Raw genomic sequence first — 12,297 nt, 5'->3', positions numbered from 1 at the left:
CTGTAAAATGGGACGATCATCTTTACCTCGTGAGCTGTTGTGAGATTCAGTGTCAGAACGTGTGCCTGCTTGATTGTCTGTAAATGTGGTGCTTTGGAGGCACCGGCAGATGACAGGCATTGCTGGTTGATTTTTACAGATGAGGAAGTCAAGCTGCAGAGAGAGTGAAGTGGCCTCCTCAGGGGTGTATGTAAGTGTCACAGGGCAGAGCTGGGAATGAGATGTGGCCTGGTGACTCCCAAGGCCCAGCCTTTGTCTCTTGAACGCTCATCCCGTAATTGCTATCAGTCGCTACTTTCAGTCTCTCAGAAACCACTGGCTCAGATACCCACTGTGTGCTCCAAGTTGGGCTGATGAAAATGTGCCAGAGTCATTAAGTTATCAGTGGGGAAGGCGGCCGCTTCTCCCCGGCAGGAAGGCTTCTGCTGTCTGCTGCAGCCGGCTTTGTTCACACAAACTGCCCCCGGTTCTCCCTCCCCCCTCCTCCTCTCACTCCTCCTCTCCCTCCTCCCTCACACCTCCTCCTTGTCCTCCCCCTCCTCTCTCTGCCCCCTCCTCCCTCCTTTCCAAGACAAGGAGTGAGTGGACTAGGGTCAGAGTGTGTGTGTATTGGGGGGGGGGGGCATGCTGTAAGTATTCTGAGGCAACACTGAAGGTATTCATAACTCCAGTCAGGAGGTCCTGCCTGGAGAATCCAGCTCTGGATGGGGAAGTGGGCAAGTACTATTTCTGCAGCTTGACAGATGGATCCGCCCCGGGGGGAAGGAGAGAGAGGAAGGCAAGCTGGACCTTCCTTATTGTCACAGCCATTCCTCTCCATGCGTGCCGTGCCAGGAACACAAAATCCAGGTGCACGCTTGCCAAGGTGAAAAGAAGGACCTTAGGCTGTGCACAGGCAGGGTTGACTGGTCCCAGGGGTGATGGCTTCAGAGGTGCATGACACAAAGGAGCTTGCCCTAGGGAAGGATACTGGAGCGGGAGGATGGGGGCACAGCCCTCTCTGAATGCTTCAGCAGCCTTGGGGCTCAGTCTGATTCTGCACGACAGATAATTCCAGAGTGAGATTGCTGACATGATAAAAGGATAGCAGATGGTTCTACTACTTTATTTTCAGAATGTGTCTTCCCCACCCTCTTTTTCTTGCTACTCCATCACCCCAGACTTCAGAGGAGAAAGGACTAGGTTTCCCCCTCCCCTTTTGGGTTTATTTCCTTTGCTGATCCACTTTAATGGCAGTGTGATACGTAATAACAGCTGACAATGGCTGAGGCTTACTATGAGCCAGGCGCAGTTTGAAATGTATTCTCTCACATAACCCTCACAACTGTGAGGTAGGTGTGCTGTCACGATCATCCCCGTTTTCCAGAGAGGATGCTGAAGCAGAGAGATTTGGCCGTCAGTCAGCGGCGGTGTCGGAATTTGTAGCCAGGCAGTTCGGATCCCGCCCACCCACGGACCCACCATAGATCCTGCCTCTGAAGGCAGGGCCAACCCAGAAGAAGGGCCAGCGCAGTCGATGGCACTGAAGTGATCACCGCTGAGTGGCTAACCACGCTGGCCAGATTTCCAAGGTTACCTCAGAGGGGACTCAAGACGGATTGGGTCCTGCGTTCACTGTGGCAGCAATTATGCTACCAGGCTGGCTGTTTGGAATAACTCAGTCCAAGTTCTCCACCTCTCTCCCCAACTGGTTTCCAGGGCTGGCTGCATAATTCATGGGGCTCAGCGCAAAATGAAAATGAGGGGCCCTTTGTTCAATAAATATTAAGAATTTCAAGATGGCAACAGCAAAGCCTTAAACCAAGTGTGGGCCCCTTCTAGCCCGGGACCCTGTCTGAATGCACAGGTCACACGTCTGCGAAGCTGGTCCATACGTGTTCAGCGTGTTGGGGAGATAGAATGAAATACAGAAGGTGAAGCAGGACTGATTTTCCTTCTCTTCTAAGACAGTCAAAGCAGGATTTCCAAAGCATTTCTTTTCATCTAAACATAACAGTCAGATCAAGATGCAGTTCAACCAAATAAATCTTAGAAATCTCTTGTCCCTCGGATGAAGTCATTTGAAGAACTGGGACTTGGGTCAGCAGCTGCATTTTGGGGTCAGGAATCTTGCTTCATGATCTCCAATCCCTCCTAACCCTGCCTTTCGATCCCCTCTGCTTCCTCCCTACTCCCCTCCTATCCCGCCTCCTGCCTCTTTTTCTTTAGCCTATGAGCCTGCTCAACAAGCACCCCTCAGCCTCCCTGTCCCCACAGCCCATTCGCTCACCAGCCTCACTCTTTCCCTCCTTCCACAGCCACGCTCGAAGGAACAATCCGTGGGTGCCATCACTAGCTACTTCCTCATTTCCAGGCGTACCCTAGCCTCCTGCAGCCTCGCCTCGTCCTCCACGAGGCTGCAGATTCCCTTCTCACTAAGGTGACCTCCTATTTGCCAAATCCAGTGGTCCCTTCTGAATCCCCATATTTCTTGACCCTTAGGCATCGGACATTGTCCTGGCTCCGCCTGTGTGCCCGCCTCTGCTCCTCTGTAGGATGGGAGTGTGGGGGTGTGAGTACATTTACTTGACGCTCTAGAACAAGCCTGGCACGTGGCACACACTGAGTAGCTGTGAGCAGTGGCCAGGACCGGTGGTACCGTCACCTGGAAATCCTACTCCGTTTGCTTATGTTCCTCACTCCTGTGTGAGTCTTTCTTAACAAACTTTTCAAAAATCAGTTTTTCTTTTTCCACTGACTCTTAGGACACTGGTATTTTCTGAATTCTATCCTATGTCCACACCTTTCTTCTCTCTGTCCACAGTCTCTCCTTTTCTCTGTATCCATCACTTCCATTGCCACCCAGCCAACTCCAAAATCCACATCTCTTTCCCAGGCTCCAGGTGTGTAAGCCAACCCCAGACTGAACTCATTCGCTTCCTGCATCCGTTTACCCAGTTGCCCAAGTCAGTTGCCCTGGGTGGTTTTGTTTCTTCTTTAGCTGACACAGAGTGCTGGCCACAAGGCAGACCCTGTGCTGGTCACTGGGAATGCAACCGTGTGCAAACACACAGGGCCTGTCATGCTTCCTGCTGGTGGGAGACATGCTGATACATGGTTAGTCCTCAGAAGGTAACAGCCAGGGTCCTAATTTTGATGGAAAAGACTTTCCTGGGGAAGGACATTTGAACCAAATTCTGAAGGATGATGAAGCATTAATCAGGCAAATTGGGGCTGAGAGACATTGTAGGCAGAGGGAAGAGCTTGTGCAAAGGCTCTGTGGTGGAAAGAAAAATGCTTAAGAAATGTAAAGGCCAATGAGCTGGAAGGCCAAGAAGGAGGTCAAGTGTGGCATCAGCTGAGGCTGGGGAGGGGAACGGGCTGGGTGGTACTTGGCAGGGAAGGCTGTGTTAGTCTTTCTAGGCAGCTCTGTGCTGCTTATACCGACTGCTTTCTGCCACATTCTCATAACTCCTCTCCCATCCTCAAAGTCCTCATTGTTTCAACGTAGCCTCTTGCCACCGTCAAATCCATCTTGTGCACTATAGTCTTAAGTGGGGTTTCTAACCTGTATATCGGATTAAGTTGGTCCTCAGGGTACAATCCTCCCCTGACTCCCCATTGTCAGAATAAAGTCCTGCCCAGCTTCCTCTCTTGTTAGTCCTCCTCACGCCCAGCCCCACGCCTCCTTCACACCAGCTCTTCTGAATTTCCTGTGGTTCCCCAAAGGTGCTGGCGGAATGTGCGCTTTTGTCTGCCTGGTGCTATCCTGCTCATCTCACAAGCCACAGCTCATCCCACCACCTCCAGGAGGCCGCCCCACACCCTCAAGCCCATGTGCTGGCCCCTTGATGCAGGGCACATGCCCACACTGGCGCATTTATCCCACCTTCCTTCCTCCTTGTTGACATGTACTCTTCCTCTGCTAGACTGTGAACCCCTTGAGGGAGGGGAATAGGGCTTATTTATCTTTCTTCTACTGGTACCACAGGCTGAGCACATACTAGGTAGTTAGGAAGTGTTTTCTTGAAGACTTAGTGATGAAGGAATGACGGTATATGTAAGCAGGTGCGGGGACGAAGTTCCATCCAGAGAGCTCTGCATACAGGGACCACGGTAAAGGTGTGTGGCTTCCAGCACTTCTGTGGGCTGCCTGGCTTTGTTTCTTCTCATAGCTGAACTCAGGTCTCCGGGCTGCTTCTCACTGCCCTTGCCTGCCACTGCCATCCATCCAAAAGGGCAGGTGCACGCAAGGCGGGCAGAGTCTAGCCCAAATACATCAGTCTTCTAGCATAGTGGTTTTTAAACTCACATATATCAGAATCATGTGGAGGGCTTATTAAAACACAGATTGCCAGGCTCCGCCCCAAACTTTCTGATTCAGTAGGTCTGGGGTGGAGCCCAAGAATTTGCATCTCTTACACGTTCCCAGGTGAAGCTGATGGTGCTGGTCTGGGGACCACTCTTTGAGACTCTCGCTTCTATCAAAAGGCTTTGCTCTAAAAATAGTTACCCTCTATGGTGTTGGGCAAGGAGAGATGGGAAGCTTTTTCACTTGAGTTTGGTTTTGTAGGTTTCAAGGACTATTAGTATGAGATTATTGTGGATAGACAGATCCGATTCTATGTATTTACCTCCTCCCCCATCTCCAGGCTTTTCCACAAAGTGTTTCTGTGTTCATTCATCAGCCAGTCAATGAATGTGTTTTGAATGCATAGTCTGCGCATGGCAGCATCTGAGGTGGACTTGTTGCTGTCAAGATGAAATTGATGTGAAAGTGTCCTAAGAGAGGTCCCCTAGTGCAGACATAACTAATTCAAGGGGTCCAAAGAAGAAGTGCCTGTTTGGATGGGTGGTGAGTTCCGCATCAGTGGAGTTGTCTAGGACAGGTGTCTAGAGTATTCGTGGGAATAGAACAATTTGATAGTTGGACACGATTGCTATTAAAATCCTGTGATTGAGGAAGACAGTGGTGACCGACATAACAAAATGGCACCCGTGAACTGCTGTGGTGGAGAGGATGGTGGGGGGTCTGCAGAGGCAGCTGAGGCGTCCTCATGTAAATGCTGCTGTTATCAGTCTTAGTTTTAATAAGCACTTATTCCTTACCAAGAGTATACTTGGTGATGAAATGGGGTCATATATAATGATCCCATAATTTGCTGTTTATTGACCTCATATCATTTAAAAGGTTAAATAGAGAAAGCCACAAGCAGGCCCAGAGTGTACCTCAGGGGCCTCTTTAGGTTTCACTTCCTGAGTCAAATGGCATTGAGATGTGTAGTACCATTTAATGTTTTTTGCAATATTTACAACAGAGGAAGGGAGGGGGGAAGAAGAGGGAGAGAGAGAGAGAGAGAGAGAGAGAGAGAGAGAGAGAGAGAGAGAGAGAGAGAATGTCAGTAGCCAATTGTAGGACTTGAATTTATAGTCACTAGGTCATCAGCTTGAATTTCAGACTCTCATCGTATTATGAAAGTCCAACCAAATGCCAGATTCTGTAGTAAGCCCCTCTTTCAGAAGCATTCAATAGGAAAGGCACGGCAGACCAAGCTGAACCCCTTGCCCCTCACTACTGGTTATTAAGCATCTTTTATGTGTTGGGTACTGAGTGAGCTAGCTTACAAATATTATTTGTAACCCCTTTAACTATCTTTCAAGGTAAATAGTGCTATCATCATTTTCAGATAAGAAAAAAGGCACAGAGATTATGTGTCTTGTCCAATTTCACACAGCAAAACTCAACTCATTTTTGGAAGTCAACATAACCATAAAATCGAAATGTGATAAAAGATAGGTCAAAAATTATAGATCTGTCTCAAGTCTGAGTATAGCTGCAAAATGCAATATTAGTGAATAGAATGCAGCAGTGTATCAAATGGATAATACACTCTGACCAAAGGGAGTGTATTCTAGGAATCAAGAATGGTTCAATAATAGGGAAACATTAGGAAATCAGCATAATTCACTATCAACAAACTAAAGAAGAGTCATATATTAGTAGATGCTGAACAGGCGGCCTATAAAAGTCTATGATAAAATCATAAAACAGGAATAAGAGGAACTACTTAAATTTGATAAAGACTAAAAATTAGCCTCATGTTTCATTCTAATGAATGAAACACTAAATCCAACCTCATTAAAATAGGAAAATCTTGCTTTTGCTATTTTAAAAATATCGCCCTGGTGATTCTTACAAACTAAGCTAAGCAGATAATTTGTATAAATTTGAGAAAGAAGAGATGATTGTTTTTGCCAATGGTTGTAATACCTAAAAAACTAAGAGAATCTAGTAAGAAAAGAGACTTGACCAGAAATAATAAAAACGGTGGGCACAATTTCTGGAAAATAACTCTTCTCTATACTACGGAGTTCACGTAGCCAGTTAACTTTGGCACCTGGGACTAGGATTTGAACCCGGGTCTCACCATGAAGTCAGTGCTCTTTGTACCTTATGAGATATTTATACTCACCATAACCCAGTCATGTGAAAAGAGAATCTGTTAAAGCTTGTAACCTCAGATGTTCCAGCAGATCAGCAGGGTGTGCTCTGCTGGGGGAAGGCGGGGGCAGGAGGAGAGGGTTGGCATAGAAGTTTTACTGGAAGACCCTGGAGGCTTCCGCTGCCAGCAGTGCCACCTCTCCAGGGGCTGAGATACTGTCAGGGGAGATTGGGGATGATGGTCTGGTCTGAAGCCATTTAGCTAGACTTCTGCTTCTCAGGTACCGAGCAGCCAACCCAAGGAACTGCCCCGTCTCCTTGGCCGTACTTTATGTTGCTTTTTGCCCTTGTCTCACAGTGTGCATTTCAGAGACAGTGGGTACTAGGCTGCTGGGCCTCGAGCTCTTGGTTGCCACATCTACCAAGGATGCTTTGGCTTCATGGCTTCCATGGCGGAAAGGGGTGGAACATGTTTTTCTGACACCAAACCACTGAGTGATACCTCAAAAATATTATCCACGTCAAGTTTCTCTGCTTCATAGAGTCAACCTCAGGACGGTGGAAGAAGCACTGCATAGGCATCTAGGAGACCTGGGTTCCAGGGGCTCTGCCACAACTAGCTGTGTGTTCCCAGGCAGCTCACTTTGCCTTGCTGGGCCTCACTTGCCCCATCTGTGCCACGGGGTGTTGGACTGGATAGTCTCCCAGTCCTAACTTCAAAATTAAAATAGTCGTCATCCTTATCATGTGCCGGGCACTGTTTAATGCTTTGCTTAGAGATTAACTCGTCACTACTACCCTATGAGGTAAGTACTACTATTATTCCCATTTTCCCTCTGAAGAAACTGAGGCACAGAGAGGGTAAGTGACTTGCGTAGGGTCTCACAGCTAGGAAATGATGGAGCCCTGACACAACTTCCATCCTCTACTTGGTGGCTTTTCTTTTCTACCACCTGGGCCCATGTGGTAATAGTGGTGTTGATTCTGTCCAGGGGTAAGAGATGTTGGGGCTGGGAAACAGTTTTTAACGGAAACCCAGCTCTGGGGTGGATGGATGGGAGTCATTACCTAGGAGAATGATGGCAGTGGCTGCAGAGGTTGCTGACATTTGCGTTTTCCTTTTCTTTCCTCTTCTCCTCTCTAGTTTGCGGCAAGCGCTACAAGAACCGACCAGGACTCAGCTACCACTACGCTCACACTCACCTGGCCAGTGAGGAGGGGGATGAAGCCCAAGACCAGGACACCCGGTCCCCACCCAACCACAGAAACGAAAACCACAGACGTGAGTTCCCACCTGTGTTGGGACAATGATGAAGTGGGTGGGCAGGGCCGCAGAGCATTCCTTTTATCACCTGTGGCATCTTCTGGTGGTGACTGTTGATTGGTCTTAATGTCCTGGGGTGCGCTGGCTCATTCAACCCAGCCCCAGCTGCCCCTGGGGTCATCCGAGCCCCAGGCTTAGAGTGAGCTGGGCAGGGGTGGCTCACTGAGCTCTGCTCTCAGGAAGGAAGGTGAGTATTAAGGCAGAAGGGAAACATCTTCACTTGGCCATTGTCAAGTGCCAGACCTGCTCCTCTTCCTCTCAGCTCCAGAGGATCCATTCACAACTGCTGACCGGTAGAGGCTCCATTCACTTGGATGTGTCCATTCATACAGACATTCCAAATGTCTCCTTGGAATGCCACCAAGAGATGCAGAACATTCTTGATTGATTGTCTTGGCTTTAGGGGAGGCTTACAATTTTGATACAGGGCTCTCCTGCCCAAGAGCCTCCATGCTCTTTGCTTGAGCACACAGTCAGCAAATGTGACCTGGGTGTGTTTGATATTTGCTTGGCTCGAAGACCCAACATGATCCTGAAGATTTCTTTTTCCATTTCTATTCTTTCTTTTCTTCCTCAACTTCCAGTTATGAATTAGGGAGTCGTCAAAAAAGGCTTAGCATTCACCCCTTGATTTCCTCTAAAACATTCCCTATGGTTTCTGGACCTACCGTAAACTCAAAATGGGGTGGGATGATGGAAACTTCAGGACTTGCTTCAAGATGTAGGGCATTCTAAGATCATTAGGTAAGCAGTAATTGTGGACATGCTGTGTGTTTTCTATTTTGTTCAGAAGCTTTGGTGGTAGGTGTTCTTGAAGTGAACAATGTAATTGAAGGGATCAGACCTTTAAAAATATTTCAGACTCTAGGCTTTGAGGGTGACTCCTGTGCATTCCAGCCAATCAGCTCAGTCAACTGATGTTGATTGGCTGTGCTCAACAAATATATGAACTAATTAACACCTTGGCCAAGACCTTTCTTTGGATTAGGGTGGGTTTTTGACTAACCCCACCCCACTTTCCCCTTGTCGCATTGCCTGCTGTATTACTCTGATCAGGCTGCTGTAACAACATAAAGCAGAGTAGGTGGCTTAAAGGACAGAAGTTTATTGTATCACAGCTCTGGAGGCTGGAAGTCCCAGATCAATGTGCCAGCTGGGTTGGATTCTTCTGAGGCCCCCTCCGTGGCCTGTGGATGGCCGCCTGCTTGCTGCCTCTTCACATGACTGTCCCTTTATGCACGTGCACCCTGCTGTCTCTGTATGTCCAAATTTCCTGTTCTTACAAAGACACCAGTCAGATTGCATCAGGGCTCATCCTAACAGTTTCATTGTAACACTTCCCCTTTAATCACCTCTTTAAAGGCCTTATCTCCAAATATAGTCACATTCTGAGGTACTAGGGGTTAGGACTTCAACACATGATTTTGGGGGCAGCGAGGGGGGATGACATAATTCAGTCCATACACCTTCTTTAATTCTTACTCACTTTCAGAGTCCAGGCCTTTTGTGTGTCAGATACTTCTGTTCTTACCCGCTGTTGTCACCTGGACAGAAAAGCAGGGTAGGAGGGTTGACAGCTTTGCCCACCTCCCCTCACCAGCTCCCAAGTAGCTACAAGGCTGCTGAGGTCTCTTGTCTTCTCTCTGGGGAGAAGCTTCCTTGGTCCAGCCACCCTTGTCTTTCAGAAAGGAAAATATTTGCATTTCCCTGTCTCTCTGCTATCCCTTCTCTGATCTAAGTGGCTGAGTGGTAGCTATTGTCTCCGTAGCTATTGTCTCCTAGTGGAGGAGATGGAGAGTGATCTCCTTTGATTTGGGTTGCTATCTGGAAAGTATTTGTTAACTATTGCTCTCTCTGAAGCGTTTATTAGCTTGGTATTTTTTGTCGCTCCTCTAGTGCTGGCTTATCTCCTTGACATGTCTTCTCACATGTCAGGCCATTTTGTTCTGTGTGTAGGTGCTCTATTCACGCTGTAGGGTTTGGAATGCTTTTCTTTTGCTGTCTCTCTCTCATGTATGTGCGTGGTGGGGGCACCAGCAGAGGAAGGTTCCATGTGGTCCCTCAGGAGAACCGCAGGCCCTGTGTGGATCAACGCCGTCTCCTCCTTAGCTCTTCCCGTAGTTCCCCCTCCCACAGGCTGGGAGCTCGCACATTGTCTCTATCCCTCAGGAGCCCCCCACACACTCATGGGTCAGTGTCTTCTGCCCCCTCATGTCCTCAGCATGAGGCCACACAGCTTTGCTTGGCAAGAAGCTGTGTCTTTCCTCCTCGTAGATGGAGCCATCGTCCTAAGAAGTCTTATCGTGCTGCTTGTTCTCCTCTCTCTGTGGGTTGGTTTGCCAGTGAGCACACTCGCTGCAGCCCCCTTTCCCCTTCTTTTTACTCCGCTGATGAGAATTGGGTTCTTCAAAAAGGATTGTCTGACTACCCAAGGGTTTTAAACTGCGTAGAAAAGAATAACTGTACTTGGGTTCATCCGGGGCCTCCTCCCATAAGGAAGGTTCCAGAACCCTCTCACACACCTTTTTAATGACATCTCCTCACAGCACCCCTCTGTGATTAACCCCATTTTGCTAGTGGGCAGGGTGCAGCACAAAGGTCTTCAGCGTCCACAGAAGCCATCCTCTCCCTCTTTCCCAGTTTCTCTGGACAAATCCGAGAGATAGCAACCCTTCCCAGATTCTCTGCACCACACACGCCACCCATCTGCTTGCTGCTGTGAATGTGTGCTGTTCTCTCCCACATTCCCGTGGTGAGCAGCCCCCAACCATTTTCTCGTGAGCACTAATTGCCAGCATCATTAATACCCAGTCATTAGCTGCTCCCATTGTTTGGGGTGGGGGTGGGCTCCCATCCATCCTGCCCCTAAATGCCACGGGGGCGTGTGGTGAATTGAATGTGACAGCTCTGTAGCATCCTAAGGTCTCAGCTTTGTGATCCTCCCTTGGCAGGGCTTCTGGAGTGGGGGAGGGCAGCCGGGGAGCTTAATCCACGAGGCTAATCTGCAGTTCCCTCAGGAAACGGTCTGGGCATCAGTGGAGTGGGAATGCTGACTTTTCCCTCTTTAGCGAGCTGCAGTGTGACCCAAGCTGCTTGTGAGCACAGGCCTATCGGCAAAATCGCCCAACAGACTCAGGAGTTTTCAGGGCCACGGGCAGCTGCATTAGCACCACCTGCAGCATAGAGACCTTTTGACCTTGGTCCTCCTGCTGTCCCTTGCAGCATCCTCCCCAGCTGTGTCTCTAGTGAAGCCCATTGCTCATCCCTGCTCCTGCTGCTGCTGAAGGGCTGAGTGCAGCACTGGAGCCGGCCTTGACCTTCCCAGCCCCAGACTGGCCCGTGCTGCCAGCTCAGCAACTGCCTGCCATTCCTCCTGCCTCCCTCCCCCAGCTGATGTTCTCTGGCCTTTGTTCCTCCCCTAGTTTCTCATTTTCTCCTGCGCGTACGTTCCTTGTCCTTCTGTAGGCTTATCCCCTTTCCTTTCTGTAGGCTTATGCCCTTGCCTATCTGCCTCAGCCACAGGCATCCCAGGGAGCTCAAATGCTGCCCCTTGGGAGCGAGTACTTTTCTGATGGGTCTTCCCTACCTGAGCTGCTCCCCCTCCCTCCCTCTGTGAGGCTGGCTTCTTCTTCCTCCCTCCGTTTCTCTTACCACCTTCATCTGCTTTCTATAAATGAAATATCTCCGTGTGTGTGTGTGTGTGTGTGTGTGTGTGTGTGTGTGTGTGGAATGCCCGGGGAGGTTAGGACTCGGGGGGCGGAGAGGTACCACTCAGAAGCATTCTGTTGTGACTCCTTAAATGCCACCTTGATAAACAGCCCCAGTGGGACCAGGGTAGCAGAAAGAGCACTAGATTATAATTCAAGACTCCTTTGACACAGGCTCACAATGTCAAAACTGTTCTTGAATTTCTTTTTACCTTCTCTGTACAGTGGGAATCAATTATAGATGATGTTTTCAAGGTATTTTTGGGATGGGGTGGGGTGGGCTGGATGTGGGCATTAATGAGGTCCTGGACTTGGATGGAAAAGCTATGTAAATGAATTCAGTCTAATCCGTTCATCTGTCCATCCATCCATCCATCCACCCATCCTCGGTTCAGTGCCATGTACTGAGTGCTGCCTTGGTCCCTGTCCTGGAAGAGCTCACAGTCTGAGTGGGAGTGTGTACCAGGGTGTGTGCAGGATGGTGAAGGAGCAGGGGGCTTGAAGGGCACATATGCTTTCTCCTCCGTAGGGCAGTGGTGCTCTACATGTAGCATCCACTTCACCTGGGAACTTATAGGAAATGCAGGTTCTCGGCTCCACTAGACCTGAAACAGAGATTCGCGGCGGAGGGTGGGGAGGACACTATCAGGATATGTTTTAAGAAGCCCTCCAAGGCATTCTGGTGCCACTAAAGCTTGAGAACCACTGCGTTAGGGGATTTGCAGAGGCTTCACTGAGGAGGTAATGTTCAAGGTAGCCCTGGAAGAATGAGGAGGAATTTCCTGGGAAGGGAGACGGCTTCCCAGGTACAGAGGTAGGGAGGTATGCTATAGCATGGCACATCA

At 49.1% G+C, this 12,297-nt stretch overlaps 1 protein-coding gene across 2 annotated transcripts in view; it reads left to right on the top strand.

Moving 5' to 3' along the window:
- The window catches only part of DPF3 (double PHD fingers 3), a 255,312-nt gene that overhangs the window by 171,327 nt on the left and 71,688 nt on the right, over positions 1 to 12,297 (top strand). For both annotated transcript variants that reach the window (XR_012494614.2, XM_019733356.3), the window contains exon 7: positions 7,566 to 7,703. Coding sequence is in view for 1 of the 2 variants with exons in the window: in XM_019733356.3 (XP_019588915.1) it covers positions 7,566 to 7,703 (138 nt within the window). In the remaining variant the exon portion in view is untranslated. The remainder of the gene's footprint in view (positions 1 to 7,565; positions 7,704 to 12,297) is intronic.

Source organism: Rhinolophus sinicus, chromosome 3 (genome assembly GCF_057876585.1).
Source record: "Rhinolophus sinicus isolate RSI-liver-muscle chromosome 3, RSI-T2T, whole genome shotgun sequence".
Taxonomy (NCBI): Eukaryota; Metazoa; Chordata; class Mammalia; order Chiroptera; family Rhinolophidae; genus Rhinolophus; species Rhinolophus sinicus.
Note: the sequence above shows the minus strand (reverse complement) of the source record. Positions and strands in the feature narration are given on the sequence as shown.